Source organism: Leucoraja erinacea, chromosome 30, assembly GCF_028641065.1.
Source record: "Leucoraja erinacea ecotype New England chromosome 30, Leri_hhj_1, whole genome shotgun sequence".
NCBI lineage: Eukaryota > Metazoa > Chordata > Chondrichthyes > Rajiformes > Rajidae > Leucoraja > Leucoraja erinaceus.
The window spans coordinates 711,002-736,513 of NC_073406.1; the positions used below are offsets into that span (position 1 = coordinate 711,002).

General features: G+C 48.9%; 1 protein-coding gene across 3 annotated transcripts in view; it reads left to right on the forward strand.

Moving 5' to 3' along the window:
• Positions 1-5,006: 5,006 nt before the first annotated feature.
• The window catches only part of LOC129711444 (zinc finger protein 362-like), a 34,262-nt gene continuing 13,756 nt past the window's right edge, over positions 5,007-25,512 (forward strand). The window contains exons 1-4 of one of the 3 annotated variants that reach the window (XM_055659059.1): positions 5,007-5,235; positions 18,876-18,943; positions 22,174-22,423; positions 24,685-24,982. In XM_055659059.1, the coding sequence (XP_055515034.1) occupies positions 18,881-18,943; positions 22,174-22,423; positions 24,685-24,982 (611 nt within the window). In that variant the 5' untranslated portion in view covers positions 5,007-5,235; positions 18,876-18,880. The remainder of the gene's footprint in view (positions 5,236-18,875; positions 18,944-22,173; positions 22,424-24,684; positions 24,983-25,512) is intronic. The other 2 variants (XM_055659058.1, XM_055659060.1) reach the window with 2 other exon arrangements.

A 25,512-nucleotide genomic window follows, 5' to 3' on the forward strand; every position in this document is an offset into this window, starting at 1 on the left:
GAAGGAAATAGGCAACGTTTTGGGCCGAAACCCTTCAAGGAAATAGGCATGAAAGAAAGCTTGCAGGGAATATAAAAGCTGACAGTAAAAGTTTATTTAGGTATGTAAAAAGGACAAGATTAGTGAAGACAAATGTAGGTCCCGTACAGTCAGAGACAGATGAATTTATAACGAATGGCAGAACAGTTAAACGAGTACTTTGGTTCTGCCTTCACTAAGGAAGACACAAACTATCTCCCGGAAATACTAGGGGACCGAGGATCTAGTGGGAGGGAGGAACTGAAGGGAATCCACATTCGTCAGAAAATGGTGTTAGGTAAACTGTTGGGACTGAAGGCAGATAAATCCCCAGGGTCTGATGGTCTGCATCCCAGAATACTCAAGGAGGTGGCTCTAGAATTTGTGGATGCATTGGTGATCAATTTCCAAAGTTCTCTCGACTCTGGATCAGTTCCTGTGGACTGGAGGGTAGCCAATGTAACTCCACTTTTTAAGAAAGGAGGGAGAGAGAAAACGGGGAATTATAGACCAGTTAGCCTTACATCGGTAGTGGGGAAGATGCTGGAGTGGATTGTTAGAGATGTTATATCAGCACATTTGGAAAACAGTGACAGGATCGGTCAAAGTTAGCATGGATTTATGAAGGGGAAATCATGCTTGACTAATCTTCTGGAATATTTTGAGGATGTAACAAGTAGAATGGATAAGGGAGAGCCAGTGGATGTGGTGTAAGGGGGTGCTGCAAGGCTCGTTGCTGGGAACCCAGTTATTTACAATATATATTCACTGGAATTTAGAAGGCTGAGAGGGTATCTTATAGAAACATATAAAATTCTTAGAGGATTGAGCAGGGTAGATGCAGGAAAAATGTTCCTGATGTTGGGGGAGTCCAGAACCAGGGGTCACTGTTTAAGAATAAGGGGTAGGCCATTTAGGACTGAGATGAAGAAAAACATTTTCACCCAGAGTTGTGAATCTGCGGAATTCTCTGTCACAGAAGGCAGTGGAGGCCAATTCACTGGATGTATTCAAGAGAGAGTTAGACATAGCTCTGAAGGCTAACTGAATCAAGGGATATTTGAAGAAAGCAGGAACGGGGTATGAATTTTGTTTGATCAGCCATGAACATATTTAATGGCTCGAAGGGCCGAATGGCCTACTCCTGCACCTATTTTCTATGTTTCAATAACCCATGACACCCGTTCTAATCAAGAATGTGTCTATTTCTGCCTAAAAATATCCACTGTCTTGGCCTCTGGCAATGAGTTCCACAGATTCGCCACCCTCTGACTAAAGAAGTTCCTCCTCACCTCCTTTCTAAAAGAGCGCCCTTTAATTCTGAGGCTGTGACCTCTGGTCCTAGATTCTCCCACCTCAGGCCTCATCTACTCCAGGCCCCGTCTAGTCAAGTCCCCATCTACTCCAGGCCCCATCTAGTCGAGGCCCCTCTCCACATCCACTCTATCCAGGCCTTTCATTATTCTGTAAGTTTCAATGAAGTCCCCGCTCAACCTTCTAAACTCCAGCGAGTGCAGGCCCAGTGCTGTCGAACCTTCCACAATTGCTACCTTAATCTAAGTTTTACAATTTATGGGGCCTCGACAAGTAATACAAGTAATATTTAGTGGATGCATCATGTGTTTTAGTGATGTATTTTGTCTTATTAACTCCTTCACAACTCTGTGCCTTGGGCCACACAGGCAGCTAATGTCTTACTTGAGAACAAGTCCAGAAATAAACAACAAACGGAAATGGCTTTCATGGCCTCACGACGTCTCAAAGCACTTACCAGCCGTAGAAATACTCAGCAAGAGCTGATGCCTTGGTAGAGGGCAGGAAACCCAACCACACATCACACCGCAGACAGATACCAAGCACTGGAGTAACTCAGCGGGACAGGCAGCATCTCGGGAGAGAAGGAATCGAGAGCCTGGTTCAGACTGAGTGTCAGGATAAAGGGGAATGAGAATTATACACGGCACTCGGGGAAAATTAATTTAAGAAAGGCAAAGAGCAACGATAAACAAGGAAATGTGGGTCACGCCAGCCTTGTGTGTCTGTCTTTGATTTAAAGCCACATCTGCTGTTCCTCCCTAAACATCATCATCACACCTCCAGATTCACGGACATTTTCTTCCGTTATCAGGCAACTGAACCTACTGGAGAGTGGGCTTGGTGCACAGAAACTGGCCCTTCAGCCCTACTCCAGGCCCCGTCTACTCCAGGCCCCGTCTACTGGAGGCCCCATCTACTGCAGGCCCCATCCTACTCCAGGCCCCGTCTACTCCAGGCCCCATCTACTCCAGGCCCCGTCTACTCCAGGCCCCGTCTACTCCAGGCCCCATCTACTGCAGGCCCCATCTACTCCAGGCCCCATCTACTCCAGGCCCCGTCTACTCCAGGCCCCGTCTACTCCAGGCCCCATCTACTCCAGGCCCCGTCAACTCCAGGCCCCGTCAACTCCACTGGAGGCCCCATTCTATCTACCCATCACCCTCTCTGTGGAAATGTTGCCCCTCAGGTTCCTATTACATTGTGCCCTCTCACCTTTAACCTTTGCCCTCCAGTAGTCCTTATCTGTACATTCACAAGATCTATTCCTCTCATGATTTCAACACCTCTGCAAGATGTCCTCTTGGTCTCCTACGCTCCAAGGAATTAAGTCCTAACTTGCTCAGGCCCTCCAGCACTGGCAACATCCTCGTCAATCTTCTTTGCATTCTTTCCAGCTTGACTACATCTTTGCTGACCATAACTGAACGCGATACTCCAAATGTGGCCTCGCCAACTGCAGTTTCACATCCCAACCTCAATATTCACACATCAGGTCCTTGGAGGAAACTTGCTCAGGCCCTCCAGCACTGGCAACATCGTCGTCAATCTTCTTTGCATTCTTTCCAGCTTGACTACGTCTTTGCTGACCATAACTGAACGCGATACTCCAAATGTGGCCTCACCAACTGCAGTTTCACATCCCAACTTCAATATTCACACATCAGGTCCTTGGAGGAAGTTAGGTGTGACCCACCCTTCTCTGTAGCCCACCCCACCCTAGCCCACACCAGCCCACCCCACCCCACCCCACCCTACTGTAGCCCACCCCACCCTAGCCCACCCCACCCTACTGTAGCCCACCCCACCAAAGCCAACACCATCCCTCTCCATGAGGGACTATGAAGCATAACCAAGCTGCTGGCAATCTGTAACCACCAGATAAACATCCAAACCCCACACCATCATTTACTTGGTTCATGTCTATCTCTGACCCTCCCACTCCACATTCCCTGTTAACATGCTCCTTCTGGGTTTGGTTTTCACCAGATGCAACAATGCCAACCTTATCCTGCTCTTGTGTGTCCCTCCTGTGTGAGTTTGGCTTCATGTGTGTACATAAGTCCCAACACTCCCAGGTTTGATCAGCCCCCAGCCATGTTCTCCATAGTGTTCAGTCCCCAGACGCCTCCATTAAGTCTGTAGCCCTCATGCACACATCTCTCCGTGAGCTCTCGTTCCCTTTCTCCGTCACCTCCTCCAACTCTCCCCCAGGTTTAGCGTTAGTTTACAGCGTGGAACCAAGTCGTTCCACTCACTGAGTCTACACCAACCATCGATCACCCATTCACACTAGTTCTATCCCACACACTAGGGACAATGTACAGTTGGCAGAAGCCAGCTACCCTACAAACCTGCACGCCTTTGCAGTGTGGGAGGAAACCGGATCACCCGGAGAAAACCCACACAGTCACGGGGAGAACATACAAACTCCGTACAAGACATGATTATATTGAATGGTGGTGCTGGCTCAAAGGGCTGAATGGCCTACTCCTGCACCTATTGTCCATGTTTCTATATCTGTCCTTCAGTTATGGCCAAGCCAGCTCTAGATGCAGGAAGATTGTTAGGGGGTATGGAGAGAAGGCAGGTACAGGATACTGAGTTGGATGATCAGCCATGATCATATTGAATGGCGGTGCAGGCTCGAAGGGCCGAATGGCCTACTACTCCTGCCCCTATTGTCTATGTTTCTAGAAGTCCATGGCCAAGTTGGCTCTAGGGGGCTATGGATCTCTGATCTATATCTATATATGGATCTATCCGACCCCCCCTCTCTCCAATGTTGCAAACCTCCTGAAAGCCAGGCCCATCTCCACCACCCCCCCCCCCACTCCCAACCAAGTTGTTGTACTAGTTTCAAAGTCGTCTTGTTGAGTCTCATTGTCTATAACTCATTTTCACCTCGCCCACAGCTAACAATGGCCCGTTTCCTTTATCATGGTTACATTTTTGCTTATCTTTCATTCATCTCTCTCTCCATCATCGTCCAAATCTCTCGTTTCCCTCTCCCCCGACTCTCGGTGTGAAGAAGGGTCTCGACCCGAAACGTCACCCATTCCTTCTCTCCAGAGACGCTGCTGCCTGACCCGCTGAGTTACTCCAGCTTTTAGTGTCTACCTTCGTTGTAAACCAGCATCTGCAGTTCCTCCTTACACACCTTCCATCTTAACCCTTCCTTCTGATGGAGGAAGTCTCCCGACCCGAAACGTCACCAGTCCCTTCCCTCCGCAGATGCTGCCCGACCCACCGAGTTCTTCCAGCACTTTGTGTTTTGGCTAACAGTTCCTTCTTTGGCTTGGGACCAGTATCTAACTGATGCCAAGTCCACAAACTGTCTCGGTGTTTCCACACTTCAGAAGCACGATTGGTGCAACCTTCACAAGGAGCAGAATACTCTGATCTTAAATGTTACATAATAAACATCTCAAATGCAAATATTTGTTTTTGGAGACTGGGGAAATATCGGTGTCAAATCTCCAGAAACGATCCTGGGTGCAAAATATTGTGCTGGTGAAAATATATTTTGTAGAGAGATATTGGAAGATGATACTGCAGATGATATGGTGTGATAGTATTTCCAGGCAATTGCACACATTTAACTTGTATAACTAAAGGATCTGGGCGATATGCAAACTGTATGAGTAGTTAGAGAGCGGGGAATGTTGCCCTGAGCGTGTGAGTGAAATATCCTGATAGTGAACGACTTTTCATGGACTGAGCCGCTCGCACTTAGACCCCCTCATCGCCTGCAGTAACCAGAAGTGAATTGCAGACGACCCGGAAGATGAGATCTGCCTGAAACAAGCCCGAAGATCATCGCAACCCTTTATATATATATATATATTTTTATAAAAGACCCTTTGCAAGCAAGGTCTGTATGCAAGGAGCGAGGGTGGGAAGGTGAGAGCTTGCTGCACACGTTGCAGGGACAAGCTTGCAGTGGACGCGGCGCTGGGCTGGGGTTTGGTTTTCTGCAAAGTCTGACAGTGTTTCCACATCTTTGCCTTTTTGCATTGAGATGCAGCAATGCAAGGCATGTGTGTTGTGGGAAGTATTGAGGGGGGGTTTGTGTGTGTGTGTGTGAGTGTGAGTGAGTGTGAGAGAGAGTGTGTGTGTGTGCCGGGCGATTCAAAACCCTGGCAATTCTTAAATGGCAAGTAAACAATGGGAATGAGCAGGCTGCAAATATCGGGGCGCAGCGCAGCGCAGCGCAGCTCAGCGCAGACAGCGCCGGCTGCTTTTTGTTCCATTACTCTAGTAGAGCTGCAAAATATGGCGACTCGATGTCCTTTTTAAACGCTGGCTGCCATTTTTGTTTTTTTTTTCTTTTGTCGCTTTTTTTTAATTTATTTTTTTTTTCTAAAAAAAACTCCAGACAGTCTGAGAATGTAGGAGAGAGAGTGAGAGAGGCGGTGCAGAGGGCAGTACATTATGGCCAGTCCAGTGGCTATATTACTGCAAGTGTGTGTGCCCCCCCCCCCCTCCTTATTTTTTAAATGTTTCTGCAAAAAAAGTTTGCTGCAAAATCTACCCCCCCCTCCTTTAAAACCCCACATTTAATACATTGGGGGGGAGGACAATCTTTTAGCAAATTGCATGTCCATTTTTGCAGAAATAAAAACCCAAAATCGCTGCCTTTGCACCAATTTTTTTTAAAATAACAACAACAAAAAAATCCATCTTTTGGAATGGGGGGGTTTTAAGTTTCAACTAAAGTTTTTTTTTAATTTTTTTTTTAAGTTTCTGAAATTGAAATTCAAGCTTTTGATCTGGAAGATTTTCTTTAAAGTTTTCCTTTTAAAAACAATCTACATTTTGGAAAGTTTTGCATTGCTTTTCACTGGTTTATACACCTTGTATGTTTGCCTTGTTAAGAGGAGAGAGAAGATGTGTCTTGTAAACACCATCGTGCCCATGTATTTTGTGAAAAAGCCACACACAAGAAATGGTTTGCATTAATGAAACTGCTAGGATTAAAATGGAATTATGCAAAATGCACTTGGAAACCGAGAATAGACTGTGTATGTGGTCGGGGAAATAATGTGTGTGTCAGAACTTTATTTAAAAAAGAAAAGATGCACTTTTGTAGTTTGTATCGGCAAAGTTGGTGTTACTGTTGAATCGCATGTGTAGGAAAGAACTGCAGATGCTGGTTTACACCGAAGATAGACACAAAATCTTGGAGTAACTCAGCGGGACAGGCAGCATCTTTTTCGGAAGAAGGGGTCTCGGCTGAATCGTCACCCATTCCTTCTCTCCAGAGATGTTGCCTGTCCCGCTGAGTTACTCCAGCGTTTGGTGTCTATCCTTGGGTTGAATGACATGGTTGGTATGATGTCTGTGATGGGCCCTCTTGGGTGGCCTTGAACCTTGGGGAGAAGACCATGGAGCCTACCATCAGGGAACACGGAGGTCCCCAGCTCCATGATGCCTGCGTGGAGGGCAGGTGGTTAGGTTGGTCACCATGGCTGGAGGTGACCACTCTGGGCAGCAGTTAGTCGGGATGTTGTAGCTGCACAGACGTTGGGTTCCGTGTGTGTTACGGACATTTGTTGACCATTGATAATGGTCAGTCTTTGGTTTGAACGGTTGGTGGGCGTCTGGCCGGGCTGGGCCACTGTCTACCAAACGTGTAGCAAAGAACTGTAGATGCTGGTTTACACCGAAGATAGACACAAAATGCTGGAGTAACTCAGCGGGACAGGCAACATCTCTGGACAGAAGGGATAGATGACTTTTTGGGTTGAGACCCATCTTCAGACTAAAGAAGGGTCTCGACCCGAAACGTCACCTATTCTTTTTCTCTACAGATGCTGCCTGACCTGCTGAGTTAATCCAGGACTCTGTGAAACGTCACCTATCCATGTTCTCCACAGATGCTGCCTGACCCGCTGAGTTACTCCAGCACTCTGTGAAACGTCACCTATCCATGTTCTCCACAGATGCTGCCTGACCCACTGAGTTACTCCAGCACTCTGTGAAACGTCACCTATCCATGTTCTCCACAGTTGCTGCCTGACCCACTCAGTTATGGTGCAGCAGCATCTATGGAGCTAAGGAAATAGGCAACGTTTCGAGCCGAAACCCTTCTGGAAATAGGCAACGTTTCGGGCCGAAACCCGGAAGGGTTTCGGCCCGAAATGTTACCTATTTCCTTAGTTCCGTAGATGCTGCTGCACCCGCTGAGTTACTCCAGCACTCTGTGAAACATCACCTATCCATGTTCTCCACAGATGCTGCCTGACCCGCTGAGTTACTCCAGCATTTAGTGTCTATCTTCCCTGTCTACGAATACTTATGTTCACTGTGATACTATTTGTGTGGTGGCTTCCTGTGGACTGAACATGGGAGGGAACACTGTTGTAACACAGGATACAACCTATCCATCCAGACACTGGATTTCTTCAGCATGGTTGAATCATCTGTCTGCCAAGGAAAAAATATTTGTTCCCAGAATATTACTATATTGCCTTTGGCCCACAATGTCTGTGCCAGACAAGATGCCAACATGCGCTAAGGGTCTCGACCCGAAACGTCACCCATTCCTTCTCTCTCGAGAGGCTGCCTGATGTGCAGAGTTACTCCAGCGGGTCAGGCAGCATCTCTGGAGAAAAATTATAGGTGACGTTTCGGGTCGAGACCCTTCTTTGTGCCTATCTTAAGCTAATCTCATCTGTCTGCACATGATCCATATTATATTAATATTTCACATTGATGTTGGATGATCAGCCATGATCATATTGAATGGCGGTGCAGGCTCGAAGGGCCGAATGGCCTACTCCTGCACCTAATTTCTATTTTTCTATGTTTCTAAATGAAAAGTAATTTAGTTCAAACGCTGTTTTTCCAATTCCCCTTCATCCCGGATCTGAATGTTTTGCTATTTTCTGTTTATATTTTATACTTTGCTATAAAAATGTAATATTACATTAAGATATAAGATGTTTATAGTGTTTAAGATATAAGACTCTATAAAGAGTGCCCCTATTGAAGTCACTCCTGCAAACCAAATGTTCTATTTAAAATTATTCAAATTTAGAAATCCGAGAACAGAATAATACACAAAATGTGTAGGAAGGAACTGCAGATGCTGGTTTAAAACGGAAGATAAACGCTAAATGCTGGAGTAACTCAGTGGGTCAGGCAGCAGCTATGGAGAGAAGGAATAGGTGACGTTTCTGCTTGAGTGGTGTAGCGGTAGAGTCGCTGCCTCACAGCGACAGAGACCAGGGGTCGATCCCGACTTGGGGTGCTGTCTGTACAGAGTTTGTATGTTCTCCTCGTGACCTCGAGGGTTTTCTCCGGGAGCTCCGGTTTCCTCCCACACTCCAAAGACGTGCGGGCTTGTAGATTAATTGGCTTCTGTAAATTGTAAATGGTCCCTAGTGTGTGTAGGATAGTGTTAGTGTGCGGGGATCGCTGGTCGGCACGGACTCGGTGGGCCGAATGGCCTGTTTCCGTGCTGTATCTCTAAACTCAAACTCTAGACCCGTCTTCAGACTGAGAGTCGGGGGAAGGGAAACGGGAGATATAGTCGTTAAATAGTAGTGAGAGACACGTGGGAACTGTGAAACAAGCCTGTGGTTCATGGCGGAGCCTGTAGTGGGCAGGGAACCATCCATGTGCAAGGGAAATGCAGACTGTCCACAACACGCAGCTGGGCGTGCAGCATCTGTGAAGAAAAGCACAGTCAATGTTTTAGATGAGTAATGATTGCACTGAAACATGCTGGCTGAAATACACGAATCTTCATTAGATACGAGTGAAGGTTGTAGCGTGGCAAATATCTTACGTAGGGCTGCAAGGAAAAGCGATACAGCACAGAAACAGGCCCTTTGATCCATGGAGTCTGTGTCGACCAGCGATCATCCCGCACACTCGCACTATCCTACACACTAGGGACAATTTACCAATTAATCTACGAGCCTGCACGCCTTCGGAGTGTGGGAGGAAACTGGAGCACCTGGAGAAAACCCACGCAGGTCATGTGGAGAGCATGCAAGCTCTGTACAGACAGCACCCGTAATCGGTATAAAACGCGGGTCTCTAGTGCTGGGAGGCAGCAACTCTACCACTGCGCTACTGGGCCCCTCTAATTGGGTACACCTCCTTCTTGTGTTAGGGTGGACTCCATCTACACCTCACGCTGCCTCGGCAAGGCCAGCAGCATCATCAAGGGCCAGTCTCACCCCCGGCCACTCCCTCTTCTCCCCCTCTCCCATCGGGCAAGAGGTACAGAAGTGTGAAAACCACACACACACATCTCCAGATTCAGGGACAGTTTCTTCCCGGCTGTTATCAGGCAACTGAACCGTCCTCTCACCAACTAGAGAGCGGTCCTGACCTCCCATCCACCTCTTTGTAGATCTTTGAACAATCTTTTATCGGACTTCATAAGACTTTATCTTGGACTAAATGACGTAATGTTCCCTTTATCCACTCTCTGTAAAATGAGGACGGCTGGATTGTAATCTTTTGTGTCTTTCCGCTATCTTAGCAACAAAAGCATTTCACCGTACCCCAGTGGTGCAGCGGTAGAGTTGCTGCCTCCCAGAGACCCGGGTTCCATCCCGATTACGGGCGCTGTCTGTACGGAGTTTGCACGTTCTCTCCGTGACCTGCGTGGGTTTTCTCCGATTATCTTCGGTTTCCTCCCGCACTCCAAAGTCGTTCAGGTTTGTAGGTTAATTAGTAAATGTAAAAATTGTGTAGGATAGTGTTAATGTGCTAGGATCGCTGGTCTGCATGGACTCGTAGGGCCGAAGGGCCTGTTTCCGTGCTGTATCGCTAAACTAAAGTAAAGTGATAGGTGTCCATTTTGTGTCCATCATCTTTTTAAGTGATAGGTGGATACAGGTGTGAGGGGTTTGATAGGCAGATGGGTGGAGAGAAGGAGACGGGAGGGTGGAAGATTAGAGAGAAGAGTGGTGAATTGTGAAGCCAGAGGATGGTAGGATGGAAGAGCGAATGGTATGTTGGCTTTCATTGCAAAAGGATTTGAGTATAGGAGCATGGAGGTTCTACTGCAGTTGTACAGGGTCTTGGTGAGACCACACCTGGAGTATTGTGTACAGTTTTGGTCTCCAAATCTGAGGAAGGACATTATTGCCATAGAGGGAGTGCAGAGACGGTTCACCAGACTGATTCCTGGGATGTCAGGACTGTCTTATGAAGAAACACTGGATAGACTTGGTTTATACTCTCTAGAATTTAGAAGATTGAGAGGGGATCTTATAGAAACTTATAAAATTCTTAAGGGGTTGGACAGGCTAGATGCAGGAAGATTGTTCCCGATGTTGGGGAAGTCCAGGACAAGGGGTCACAGCTTAAGGATAAGGGGGAAATCCTTTAAAAACCGAGATGAGAAGAACTTTTTTTCACACAGAGAGTGGTGAATCTCTGGAACTCTCTGCCACAGAGGGTAGTCGAGGCCAGTTCATTGGCTATATGTAAGAGGGAGTTAGATGTGGCCCTTGTGGCTAAGGGGATCAGAGGGTATGGAGAGGAGGCAGGTACGGGATACTGAGTTGGATGATCAGCCATGATCATATTGAATGGCGGTGCAGGCTCGAAGGGTCGAATGGCCTACTCCTGCACCTAATTTCTATGTTTCTATGGGATGTGGACCATGTGACTCATCCACCACTTGTCCTGCCCCCACCTCTCTCCCACTTTCTGCTCACTCTCACATTCTGTCTGAAGAAGGGTCTCGACCCGAAACATCACTTGTCCACGTCCTCCAGAGATACTTCCTGACCCGCTGAGTTACTCCAGCACTTTGTGTTTTATTTTGTACTCCAGCACCTGCAGTTCCTCATTTCTCCGCAGATCACATGTGGATACACAATTACCCACCAATCCTGACCCTCCTGGTTAATTAGAGTGATACAGTGTGGAAACAAGACCCTTTGATCCAACTTACACACACAAACCAACGTGTCCCATCTACACTAGTCACACCTACCTGCGTTTGGCTGAACCTGTCTTATCCATGTACCTGTCTAAATGTCTCTTAAATGTTGCGATAGTGCCAGCCTCAACTACCTCCTCTGGCAGCTCGTTCCATACACCCACCACCCTCTGTGTGGAAAAAGTTACCCCTCAAATTCTTATTAAATCTTAACCCTTCACCTTAAACCTATGTCCTCTGGTTCTCGGTTCCCCTCCTCTGGGCACGAGAATTGTTAGCTAGCTGTAGCTGTTCACATCTTCAAAGTTTGTTTAAAAACACCAAGGGGGAAATGAACTGGCTATTTCTCCATTGTAACTCCTCATTTCTGAGTTAGCTCAGAATTTAACTGTGACTGGGCTTCAAGATAACTTCATGGAGTTTTCAATTCAGCTAGTTACTCTGTAACCATAGTTAGATTTAGTTCTTAGGGCAAACGGAATCAAGGGATATGGGGAGAAAGCAGGAACGGGGTACTGATTGTGGATGATCAGCCATGATCATATTGAACTGCAGTGCTCCCTAGAAGGGCTGAATGGCCTACTCCTGCACCTAATTTCTATGTTTCCACTGTGTGTTTCCATAAAGACTGGTGAATGAACTAATACAGTTTGTATTTTGTGGGTCAAATTGGTAAAAAAAGATGTTTAGTTCTGGAACTAGAGAATTGCATTAAAGTTATTACGGAAATTAATATATATAACCATATAACAATTACAGCACGGAAACAGGCCATCTCGACCCTTCTTGTCCGTGCCAAACACATAATCTCCCCTAGTCCCATATACCTGCGCTCAGACCATAACCCTCCATTCCCTTCCCATCCATATAACTATCCAATTTATTTTTAAATGATAAAAACGAACCTGCCTCCACCACCTTCACTGGAAGCTCATTCCACACAGCCACCACTCTCTGAGTAAAGAAGTTCCCCCTCATGTTACCCCTAAACCTCAGTCCCTTAATTCTCAAGTCATGTCCCCTTGTTTGAATCTTCCCTACTCTCAGTGGGAAAAGCTTGTCCACATCAACTCTGTCTATCCCTCTCATCATTTTAAAGACCTCTATCAAGTCCCCCCTTAACCTTCTGCGCTCCAAAGAATAAAGCCCTAACTTGTTCAACCTTTCTCTGTAACTTAGTTGCTGAAACCCAGGCAACATTCTAGTAAATCTCCTCTGTACTCTCACAATATGTAGGAAAAAAAGCTGCTTTGGGGGAAAAAACAGTCTAGGCCAAGAAAAAATGCCCATGGAACCTCCGTGCAGTAATCAGACATCATTGTCTCTTGAGAACAGGTTGCCTGACGCCTCCTGTAATCCAGACACAATTGTGACAAGTTCCCCCAGAACTGGCAGATCTGTCCCATAGCCGACTCCTGAGGCCGGACATTGCGGGCAGGTGTCTCGGCCGCCCGACGGTCTCGGCGGAAAGTTCCGTCACTGTTGGTCTCCTCTCGGAGGCCGTGACCTCTGTTGGTCCGGCAACAGGGATAACACTGCATGGCTCTAGAACAGTGGTTCCCAACGTGGGGCATATGCCCCACAGGGGGGCAATTTGATTTTTAAGGGGGGCAATTGAACGTGACTGAGGAGGTCTGGGTCCAAATTTCCGATTTTTATTTTTTTGGATTTTCCATCAGGTAAACATATGTAGTTTATGTTTCAGATGTTATTTTGAGTAAATAATTTTTTTGGGGTAAAAAAGGTCTTTATTGTGTAGTTATTTTTTGAAGCTTGTTTAAACCAAGGTATTGGCGTTTTAAGCTTCTTCAGCTGAAACAGAGTTCACTTTTTAAATGATAAGAATTATATATCACCACATGGGGGGGGGGGGGGGGGCATCAGGATTTTAGAGGTGATTAGGTGGGGCATGGCCAAAAAAAAGGTTAGGAACCACTGCTCTAGAATCATCGGTGCCAGAAAATCGGTGGCGTTCCTGTATTTTTAGCTTGCAGCAATGAAAATAAACTTAAGCTGTTAAGAAAAAGAAGATAATTTTGGAAAATCCCACAGGAAAAAGAATCTTATTGTGAGTCAGAAATTCCCCTCCCCTGTTGACAATTGTTTTTACAACACCATTCTATAGACAAAGATTCCTTCAGGAGACAACCTATAGTTGTGCTGTACCTGAGCTACCTGTCTGAAGAAGGGTCTCGACGCGAAACGTCACCCATTCCTTCCCTCCAGAGATGCTGCCTGACCCGCTGAGTTACTCCAGCATTTTGTGTGTCTCTCCAGAGCTACCTGTACTCTCCAGGTAGTGAACCATCACACACTAGGGCTGGTGTAGGCTCATGGTGGCACCAGGATTGCAGTCGTTGTGGAGATGGTTCCTGCAGCAGTTTGGACCCGAGTTACTCTGTACCAGAGGGTCAAGGCTCATCATAGAAACATAGAAACATAGAAATTAGGTGCAGGAGTAGAGGCCATTCGGCCCTTCGAGCCTGCACCACCATTCAATATGATCATGGCTGATCATCCAACTCAGTATCCCGTACCTGCCTTCTCTCCATACCCCCTGATCCCTTTAGCCACAAGGGCCACATCTAACTCCCTCTTAAATATAGCCAATGAACTGGCCTCAACTACCCTCTGTGGCAGAGAGTTCCAGAGATTCACCACTGTCTGTGTGAAAAAAGTTCTTCTCATCTCGGTTTTAAAGGATTTCTCCTTTATCCTTAAGATAAAGGATCATCACTGCTCCCGATGGTCAGAGCCACCAAGGTTTGAGGCACAGAAACTTCTCAATTAAGTTGTTGTGTGTCTATCTCTGTCTACGTGTGTCTAAAAGCTTACTCCAGCTTTTTGTCTACCTTCCTAGTTAAACTAACCTCATCCACCTGCATATATTCCTTATCCCTCCTCATCCTGCATGCCTATCTGTCTATCTAAACGCCTCTTCAAGGCAACTCTTTAGGCGATTGCCAGGGACCAGTTTTAATGGAATTCACTTACGACATCTGGTGACAACCTTCAGAGGCTTTCAGACAGGTACATGGATACGCAGGGGATGGCGGGATACGGAGCATGTACAGTTATCATCATTGTTTCCACTAGTGGGAGAGTCTAGGACCAGAGGGCACACCCTCAGAATAAAAGGATGTACCTTTAGAAAGGAGATGAGGAGGAATTTCTTTGGCCAGAGGGTGGTGAATCTGTGGAAACCATCAATGGATATTTTTACGGTGGAGGTTGACAGATTTGTGATTAGTTGGGTGTCGGGGATTATGGGGAGAAGGCAGGAGACTGGGGACTGAGGGAGAGATAGATCAGCCGTGATTGAATGGCGGAGTGGACTCTGTGTGGAATGGCCTCATTCTGCTCCTATCACTTGTGAACTTGTGTCGGCGTGGACGTTGTGTTTGAAGGGCGGTAATGTTCTAACGTGTGTGTATCTGTCCACGTCTGGACAATGTGTGGGTGTTGGGAGGGGTCACGAGGGTTCGTGGGATCAAGACTGAGGGTTTGCCCGGGCCAACCAGACCTGGCCTGCTTGGGCCCAGGTGGGTGAGGTTCATCTGCCTGTTTTGTCTCAAAGTAAGTCATGAGATTCTATATCTTGCATTTCAAATCCACAGCCTCTCGCTGAGTGTAAAGCTGTGGTTTCTGTTTGGAAATGGAGCACGGATTTCTTTAGTGTCTCGAGCCACGATCTCTACAACGGTTGGAGCAACTGGAAAACATGTGTAAACAAAGACCTGCAGATAGACACAGAGTGCTGAAGTACTGGAGTAACTCAGCGGGTCAGGCAGCATCTATGGAGAACATGGATAGGTGATGTTTCACAGAGTGCTGGAGTAACTCAGCGGGCCAGGCAGCATCTGTGGAGCTAAGGAAATAGGCAACGTTTCGGGCCGAAACCCTTCCGGGTTTCGGCCCGAAACGTTGCCTATTTCCATAAGGATTTCGGCCCCGAAACGTTGCCTATTTCCTTAGCTCCATAGATGCTGCTGCACCATAACTCAGTGGGACCGGCAGCATCTGTGGAGAACATGGAAAAGTGACGTTTCACAGAATGCTGGAGTAACTCAGCGGGTCAGGCAGCATCTCTGGAGAACATGGATAGGTGACTTTTCACAGAGTGCTGGAGTGACTCAATGGGTCAGGCAGCATCTGTGGAGAACATGGATAGGTGACGTTTCACAGAGTGCTGGAGTAACTCAGCGGGTCAGGCAGCATCTCTGGAGAAGAAGGGTCCCCACCTGATATTGCAGACAATTGTGGACGCAGCCCAAACAATCAGACAAACCAACTTCCCTTCCATTCAGTCTGAAGAAGGGCCTCGCCCCAAAAGGTCGCCTATTCCTTCTCTCCATAGATGCTGCCTCACCCGCTGAGTTTCTCCAGCATTTTTATCTACCTTCCCTTCCATTGACTCCATCTACACCTCACGCTGCCTCGGCAAGGCCAGGACGAGTCGCACCCCGGCCACTCCCTCTTCTCCCCTCTCCCATCGTGCAAAAGGTGCAGAAGTGTGAAAACGCAAACCTCCAGATTCAGGGACAGTTTCTTCCCAGCTGTTAACAGGCAACTGAACCATCCGACCACAACTAGAGAGCCCACCGATTTCGCGCTGACCATCGATCACCCTTTCTCATCCACTCCCTACACATTTGGGGCAATTTACAGAGGGCCAATTAACCTACACACCCGCACGTCTCTGGGATATGGAGATTGGAGAGATAGCTGAATGGATGGAAAATTGGCTGCTTGGAAGGAAGCAGAGGGTGATGGTGGAAGGTTGCTTCTCGGACTGGAGACCTGTGACTAGTGGTGTGGCCTCAGGGTTCAGTGCTGGGCCCGTTACTGTTTGTCATCTACATCAATGATTTGGATGAGAACATACAGGGCAAGATGAGCAAGTTTGCTGATGATACAAAAGTGAGTGGTTTTGCAGATAGTGAAGATGGTTGTGAACGATTGCAGCAAGATCTGGATCGATTGGCCAGGTGGGCGGAGGAATGGTTGATGGAATTTAATACAGAGAAGTGTGAGTTGTTGCAATTTGGGAAGTTGAACAAGGGCAGGGCTTACACAGTGAATGGTCGGCTCTGGGGAGTGTTGTAGAGCAGAGGGATCTAGGAGTACAGGTGCATGGTTCCTTGAAGATCGAGTCGCAGGTAGATAAGGTATCAGAAAGGCTTTTGGCACTTTGGCCATCAGTCAGAGTATTAAGTATAGAGGTTGGGAAGTCATGTTGCAGTCGTATAAGACGTTGGTTAGATTTAGCTCTTAGGGATAACGGAATCAAGGGATATGGGGAGAAAGCAGGAACGGGGTACTGATTTTAGATGATCAGCCGTGATCATATCGAATGGCGGTGCTGGCTCGAAGGGCCGAATGGCCTACTCCTGCACATAATTTTCCATGTTTTTATGGTGAGGCTGCATTCAGAGTATTGTGTTCAGTTCTGGGCACCGTGTTATTGGAGAGATGTCAAACTGGAAAGGGTACAGATAATTGAGACAAAAAGCTGGAGTAACTCAGCGAGACAGGCAGCATCTCTGGAGAACGTGGATAGGTACAAAGTGCTGGAGTAACTCAGCGGGACAGGCAGCATCTCTGGGGAGAAGGAACGGGTGACGTTTTGGGTCGAGACTCTGCTTCAGACTGAGATCCCAGGGAGAGGAAAGCGAGAATTATAGAAGGGTAGGGTGTGAGAACGACAGATCAAAGCTGACGATGCTTAAGGAAATGTAGAATAGGGTCAGTGTTGGCTGAGGGGAGGTTGACAACGAGGTGGGCAAACGGACAGGACAGTGGATCTAGAACATGACCAGGGTGAGGGAGGGGTGGGGGGAGAGAGGATGCAGGGTTTACTGGAGGTTAGCAACGTCAACATTCATACTGCTCGCTGTAGGCTGCCCAAACAAAATATCAGGTTGGGCCAATAATGTGTACTGGGCCTCACTGAATGTGGGAATGGGAGGGGGAGTTGGTGTTGGGCAGCTGTGTGAGGGGATTATACCTGTGGGGGTGGGGGCAGCTCTGTGTTGCTCTGGGGGGTGTGGGGGGGTGGGGATTGTACCTGTGGGGGGTGGGGGCCACTATGTGTGATGGGGCGGGGGGGAAGCTATGTGTGGCTCTGGGGGGGGGGTGGGGGATTTTACCTGTGGGGGTGGGGCCGCTATGTGTCTCTCTGGGGGTAAGGGGTGGGGGGGGGGGGGGTGGGGTTGTGACCTGTGTGGGTGGGGGCCGCTCTGTGTGGCTCTGGGGGTAAGGGCTGTGTGGGGTGGGGGCCGCTCCAGACATTTCCAAGCTGCCGTAGAGTGTTCACCCGACGCCGGAGTTCCAGTTTCCCGGCATGAGGGCCCTGAAAATATCGGACTGGCTGCGGAGACCACAACTAGGCCCCGACCTCCGGTGATTCACAGAGGAAGAGGAGTTAACTTCCTGATGCCTTTCCCCACACAGTGGAAAACTTTGATTCATGTTGTGTGGGGACCTTCATGTTGAATTCTATAATGTGTTGTGTCATTTTTATTTCTATTAATTTTTCTATGGATGTACGGAAACTTAATAATTTCTTTGGTTTCAATGCGAGTTGATTTAAACGTGCTATATATAGGTATGTTACAAAACCTACCTGAATCGTCATTAGGAATCTGCCCTCAGCCATGGCCGCGATTTTGGCGCTGTTTGGAGGGGGCGGGTTTAAAACGCGATTTTTACTAGGCTGTACTAATCGCACATGTTCAGCCTAGTAAATCATTAACGAAAAATCGCTGCAAGACCCGGTCGCAAAAGGTATTATTAGTTTTATAGGCCTCGATAATATAGTTCTAATAGTTTTAAAATTACTGTTTCATTCCGCAACCTCTCGCAGCCCCAGGGTTTTATAGAGCAAACAATTAAAGGTATGTACCTTATTTTTACATTAAATGGGGCATATATATAACCCTATATATCAAGTTATCTATAGCGAGTAGCTCATTTTGGGCTTTTTATATCCCGCAGTATTTTTCTCGGCATTTGAGGGCACTAATCCAGCGCTATGTCAACGTTCTAAACCAGCGCGTTCCACATGAACCCACTAGAAAGCCGATTTAAATGGGCATTTATTTACAGCAATTGAACACTAAATTCCTTCCATTTGGCCTATAAATTAATGTAAATTAGATATAAAAATCATGTTATATTGTGAATTATTTGTGAATAATCTTTGGACACTTAGGCTATTTAAAAATGTTAATCTTTCCTTAAGAAATGGGCGTTTGATTATCCAAGATCACAGCTTTTTTGTAATGTCCATTGAAAATCAATAGGGAACAAGATGCTAATTTCCGAGTATGAAAATGGTCATAACTTTTTTAATACTTGAGATATGAAAGTGAATTTGGTGTCAAATTAAACTTATTGTTATGCTTTATCTGATGGGATAAATTGCAGACTTGATTTTTTAAATCTCAAAATTTTGTAACATTGCTACTATATAAATAAAATGTACTTACGTACGTGTGGCGCTGGGGGGTTGGGGGGTGGGATTGTACCTGTGGGGTCGGGGTCAGGGTCCGCTACGTGTCTCTCTGTGATTCACCATCTACTTGCCGTGCAACCATTGCAACTTGTAGTGTCTGTTTCTCCCCTGCAGCTGCCATGGCTGAACCTCGATTCAACAACCCATACTTCTGGCCCCCGCCTCCCACCATGACCAGCCAGGTAGGTCAGACCCCCAGTCACCCCGTCATACGTGTGCGTGTGTGTGTACCGCGAGGCCGTGTGTCAGTGAACATGTCCCGTCTCACGCCCCTCCGCCCAGCGTGTCAGCGCAGGTTTGTAAGGCAGAGATGGAGTCTTGACCCAAACCCCAACCCAACAACTATCAGGCTCTTTAGACAGAGCTCTTGGGGATAGCGGAGTTGAGGAATATGGGGAGAAGGCAGGAACGGGGAACTGATTGTGGATGATCAGCCATGATCACATTGAATGGCGGTGCTGGCTCGAAGGGCCGAATGTCCTCCTCCTGCACCTATTGTCTATTGAACACTGTATAACGCTGACTGTGAACTACACTGAACTCTGGAGACCAAGCCAGTGGATATTTTTAAGGCAGAGAAAGACAGATTCTTGATTAAAACGGGTATCGGGGGTTATGGGGAGAAGGCAAGAAAATGGGGTTAGGAGGCAGAGATCAGCCATGATTGACTAACGGAATTGATTTGATGGGCTGAATGGCCTGATTCTACTCCTGTCGCTTGTGACAGCACCCCCCCTCACACCTTGCCCTGGGTAACGTGGGCTAGCAGGTCATGGTCAGACAGGCCCTTCAGCCCAACTTGCCCACACCGGCCAACATGTTACATCCATACTAGTCCCACCTGCCTGCGTTTGGTCCATATCGCTCCAAACCTGTCCAATCCATGTACCTGTCTAACTGTTTCTTAAATGATGGGATAGTCCCAGCCTCAACTACCTGCTCCGGCAGCTCGTTCCATACACCCACCACCCTCTGTGTGAAAAAGTCACCCTTCGGATTCCTATTAAATCTTTTCCCCTTCATCTTAAACCTGTGTCCTCTGGTCCTCGATTCCCCTTCTCTGGGCAAGAGACTCGGTGCGTCTACCCGATCTATTCTCAGGTAGAAGGGCTGAATACCCCACCCCTCCCTCTTGTCTCCACCCCACCCATGCAAGAATGGGCGCATCCATTTACACCCCCCCCCTCACCCCCCTCTCTGCCCACCTTGTCCCACCCCTCCTCCTTACACCAATCCCCATTCCCCGAGTCCCACAATCCCCTTTACCTCCACCCCCTCTTCCCCCCCCCCCCACCCCACTCCTGTTCTACCACCTCTTGCTCCCATTTGTCAGCCACTCTGCCCAACTGCCTATCCTATCCCATCCCATCCCCCTCCACCTGTATCCACCTATCACTCACCAGGCTTAGAAACATAGAACATAGAAATTAGGTGCAGGAGTAGGCCATTCGGCCCTTCGAGCCTACACCGCCATTCAATATGATCATGGCTGATCATCCAACTCAGTATCCCGTACCTGCCTTCTCTCCATACCCCCTGATCCCCTTAGCCACAAGGGCCACATCTAACTCCCTCTTAAATAAAGCCAATGAACTGGCCTCGACTACCCTCTGTGGCAGAGAGTTCCAGAGATTCACCACTCTGGCTTGCTCCCCCCCTCAGTCTGAACGAGGGCCCTGACCCAAAGACAGTCCAGAAGGTGGAACGTAGACTGTAGACTGTAGACCGTAGACCGTAGACCGTAGACTGTAGACCGTAGACCGTAGACTGTAGACTGTAGACTAGACCGTAGACCGTAGACCGTAGACCGTAGACTGTAGACTAGACCGTAGACCGTAGACCGTAGACCGTAGACTGTAGACTGTAGACTAGACTAGACCGTAGACTGTAGACTGTAGACCGTAGACTGTAGACTAGACTAGACCGTAGACCGTAGACCGTAGACCGTAGACTGTAGACCGTAGACTGTAGACCGTAGACTGTAGACCGTAGACTGTAGACTGTAGACTAGACCGTAGACCGTAGACTGTAGACTAGTAGACCGTAGACTGTACTGTAGACCGTAGACTGTAGACTAGACTCGACAGTAGACAGTAGACCGTAGACTGTAGACTGTAGACTAGACCGTAGACTGTAGACCGTAGACCGACTGTAGACTGTAGACCGTAGACCGTAGACTGTAGACTGTAGACCGTAGACTGTAGACTAGACCGTAGACTGTAGACTGTAGACTAGACTAGACCGTAGACTGTAGACCGTAGACCGTAGACTGTAGACCGTAGACTGTAGACCGTAGACTGTAGACCGTAGACTGTAGACCGTAGACCGTAGACTGTAGACCGTAGACTGTAGACCGTAGACTGTAGACCGTAGACTGTAGACCGTAGACTGTAGACCGTAGACTGTAGACTGTAGACTGTAGACCGTAGACTGTAGACTGTAGACTGTAGACTGTAGACCGTAGACCGTAGACTGTAGACTGTAGACTGTAGACCGTAGACCGTAGACCGTAGACCGTAGACTGTAGACCGTAGACCGTAGACCGTAGACCGTAGACCGTAGACCGTAGACCGTAGACTGTAGACCGTAGACTGTAGACCGTAGACCGTAGACTGTAGACTGTAGACCGTAGACTGTAGACCGTAGACTGTAGACCGGACTCTAGACTGTAGACTGTAGACCGTAGACTGTAGACTGTAGACTGTAGACTGTAGACTGTAGACTGTAGACTGTAGACTGTAGACCGTAGACTGTAGACCGTAGACTGTAGACCGTAGACCGTAGACTGTAGACTGTAGACCGTAGACTGTAGACCGTAGACCGTAGACCGTAGACCGTAGACCGTAGACTGTAGACTGTAGACCGTAGACTGTAGACTGTAGACCGTAGACTGTAGACCGTAGACTGTAGACTGTAGACTGTAGACTGTAGACCGCCACGGGAACGGGCCCTTCGGCCCACAGTGTCTGAGCCCAACATGATGCCGTTAATTGGCCGGGGCTGGGGGAGGGGCTGGGGGAGGGGCGGAACCTTCCGGAAAGGAGAGGTGAAGAGTGTGGAGTTTGGACCAAGTGGGTAGTTGTTGTGGGAGGAGGTGTGTGATGTCTGTCCCATCTGACACGGACAGCAGGGCCATGAATGTACTGGGACCACTCTCACTGCCTAACCTTGATCAACGCTGTGTCTCATTGCTTTGATATCTCTGCACCCTCCCCCCATCTCCCCCCCCCCCTCTCTCCTCCCCCCCCTCCCTCTCCTCCCCCCCCCTCTCCAACCCCGCTACCTCTCTCCTCCCCCCTCTCCCCACCGTCTCTCCCCCCCTCTCTCCCTCCTCCTCCCCCCCTCCAACCCCGCTACCCTCTCTCCCTCCCTCCCCCCCCCCCCCTCTCCCTCCCTCCACTCACCCGTGCAGTTGGACAACCTGATGCTCATCAACAAGATCAAGGAGCAGTTAATGGCGGAGAAGATCCGGCCTCCACACATGGCCGGCTCCAGTGTCCAGTCCCAGCAGCAGTTGTTACTGCCGTCCACGTCCCAGGGCGGCCCAACGCCACTGTCCATGCTGAAACCGCAAGTGTCCGATGCCCACGGACAGAGCGGTCAGCCGGACATCGCCCTGCACGCCCGCCCAGCCACCAGCTCTGTCACAGGTATCTTGAACTGTAAGGAATCATTTTTTCTCGCATGCTCATTCGAATGTTAAGTTATTTTTATCTGAGCTGCTTCCCTAGGGAGTGGTGCCTTGCAGAGGGGTTGTCTGTTAGTCTTGGTTCTAGAGTCCTGGAGTCATCGGTAGTAAAGAAAGCAAACTCAACGCTAGCATTTATTTCCAGAGGGCTTGTATACAGGAGCAGGGATGTAACGCTGAGGCTCTATAAGGCACTGGCCAGGCAGCATTTGGAATATTGTGAGCAATTTTGGGCCCCATATCTTTAAGGAAGGATGTGCTGGCTCCTGACAGGGTCCAGAGGAGGTTTACAGGAATGATCCCAGGAATGAGTGGGTTAACATATGATGAGCGTTTGTCGGCACTGGGCCTGTACCCACTGGAGTTTGGAAGAATAAGAGGAGGACCTCATTGAAACGTACTGAATAGTGAAAGGCTTGGATAGAGTGGATGTGGAGAGTCTAGGACTAGAGGGCACAGCCTCAGAATTAAAGGATGTTCTTTTAGGAAGGAGATGAGAAATCTCTTTAGCCAGAGGGTGGTGAATCTGTGGAATTCTTTGCCACAGACGGCTGTGGAGGCCACAAGTCAGTGGATATATTTAAGGCAGAGATAGATAGATTCTTGATTAGTGCGGGTGTCAGAGGTTATGGGGAGAAGGCAGGAGAATGGGGTTAGAAGGGAGAGATAGATCAGCCATGATTGAATGGCGGAGTAGACTTGATGGGCCGAATGGTCTAATTCTGCTCCTATTCCTTATGACCTTAGTACTGGAGCCATTGTCATACAGAGTGGAAACAGGCCCTTCGGCCCACCGAATCCGTGCTGGACCAGCGATGCCCGAACACTAACACTATCCTACACACACTAGGATTGATTTACAATTTTACCAAACCAGTTAGCCTACAAACCTGCACGTCTTGGGAGTGTGGGAGGAATCCGGAGCACCCGGAGAAAACCCACGCAGTCACGGGGAGAACGTGCAAACTCCGTACAGACAGCGCCCGTAGTCAGGATCGAACCCGGGTCTCTGGCGCTGTGAGACAGCAACTCTACCCGCTGCGCCACCGTGCCGCCCCTGATGATCAGGGATTGGAGAGTTACTGGGGCAGGTGTTTTAGTTTATTAAACTCTCCAGAGAGGAGGTAGGATTGTGACGTGGTTACAGGCAGACTAGCTAACCACCTTGTTAAAGTGGGTCCTAGATGATGCCGGCTGCTTAACGAGGCAACAAAATCACTTCAATGGCGGGGCCTGGAAACCAGAGATGAGTAGTCATAGAAACATAGGAGGCCATTCGGCCCTTCCTGCCAGCACCGCCACTCAATATGATCATTCCTGCTTTCTCCCCATATCCCATGATTCCATTAGCCTTAAGAGCTAAATCTAACTCTCTCTTGAAGACATCCAGTGAATTGACCTCCACTGCCTCCTCTGGCAGAGAATTCCACAGATTCACAACTCTCTGGGTGGTAGATTGTTGACGGGGAACTCTGCAGAGCCTGTCATTGTCTTTGGAGAGAGAATCCTGAAGCTGTTCTGGTCCAGGTCCCTATGTTTGGGCTCGCTGGCTCCTTGTGGCAGACAGCTCTGGACAGCTCTGGAAGCCCTTGTTACAACAATAGTCTTGATAGAGGACTTTCACTCATGCTCTGGATGCTGGGATAGCTCGGCCTCCATCGCTGAATGAATTAATGAATTAATCTTTGTTGCTACATGTTACAAGTCATAGCGAGGTTCTTTGTTTTGTGTACACAAGGTATGCAAAGGGGGGGGCCACGTAAAGGGGGGCCACGTAAAGAGCGCCGACAACGTTACCAGTAACACAAGCCGTTTTTAACACATTCCATTTGTGGCCCCCCCCCTTAGTTTCTCGGCGCCCCTCCCCCTCACCCCCTCCCCCCCCCCCCTCCACTCACCTTCCTATTGCAGAACTCAGTGTGAGTCCCTCGGAGGTCTCGGTCCCACTAGGACCCGTGAGGAGACAACACTTGTGGCCCTGGTTAGGATTTTTTCAGTGAATCTGCTCCAGTAATGCGATGTTCCTGCAGTGTTGCGGTCTCTTCACCAGGTGGCACTGTTGGCCAATGGACAAGGTTGGTTGGACTTGGACTGTTGGCGCTGGAGGTTGATGGAAGTTTATTAAAGGGGCAGATGTGGTAGACAGCCTGAGCCTTTATCCAGGTGGATATATGTACAGGGGATGGGTCGGGTATTCCGGATGTTTCCATGGTGTTGGTTTCTCCCCGTGTCCAGGGCTCAGTTTGTCTTCGCCCACGTCCACGTGCGACACCATCAGTGTGACCACCCCATCCCTGGGCAGCCAGGGCCGCAGCGAGGTCTCGTCGCCCAGCCTGATCACCGGCCTGGCCAGCCACCACGCCATGGAGCCCGCACACTCCAGCAAGAACGGCCTGCTGCCCAGCGCCATGAAGACCGAGCGCGGCAGGAAGAAGATCAAAGGCGAGAACTGCATCGGGCCGCCCGTCCTGGTGGTGCCCTACCCAATCCTCGCCTCCGGCAACGAGCCCGTCAAAGATGGCAAAACCTACAGGTTAGAGCGACCATCGTGGAGAGCAGGGGGAGGGTGGTGGCCATGCACGACACTTAAACAGTCTCTCTCACACACTCTCTCCCCCTCCCCCCCCTCACTCCCACCACCCACTCCCCCTCCCCCATCCCCCCCAGTGACCACCACCCCTCCACTCCCCACCCCCCCCCCCATCCCCCCCACACCCACCACCCCACATACCCCCCCCCCCACACAGGTTAGAGCGACCATCGTGGAGAGCAGGGGAGGGTGGTGGCCATGCACAACACTTAAACAGTCTCTCTCCCCCCACCCCCCCTCCCATCCCCACATACCCCCCGACACCCCCCCTCCCCACACCCCCACCCCCCCTCACTCCCACCCCCCCCTCCCCCAGTGACCAGGCAGTGACCACAACCCCTCACACAGTCTCTCCTCTCTCTCTGGACAATAACTTCCACTTGACCCTGGGATCGGGTCTGGGCTCCTGATTGTCCTGCAGTGCCCTTTGCTGACAGGAGATGGCAGTGTTTAGCCCGGTCCACTTGCAAGAA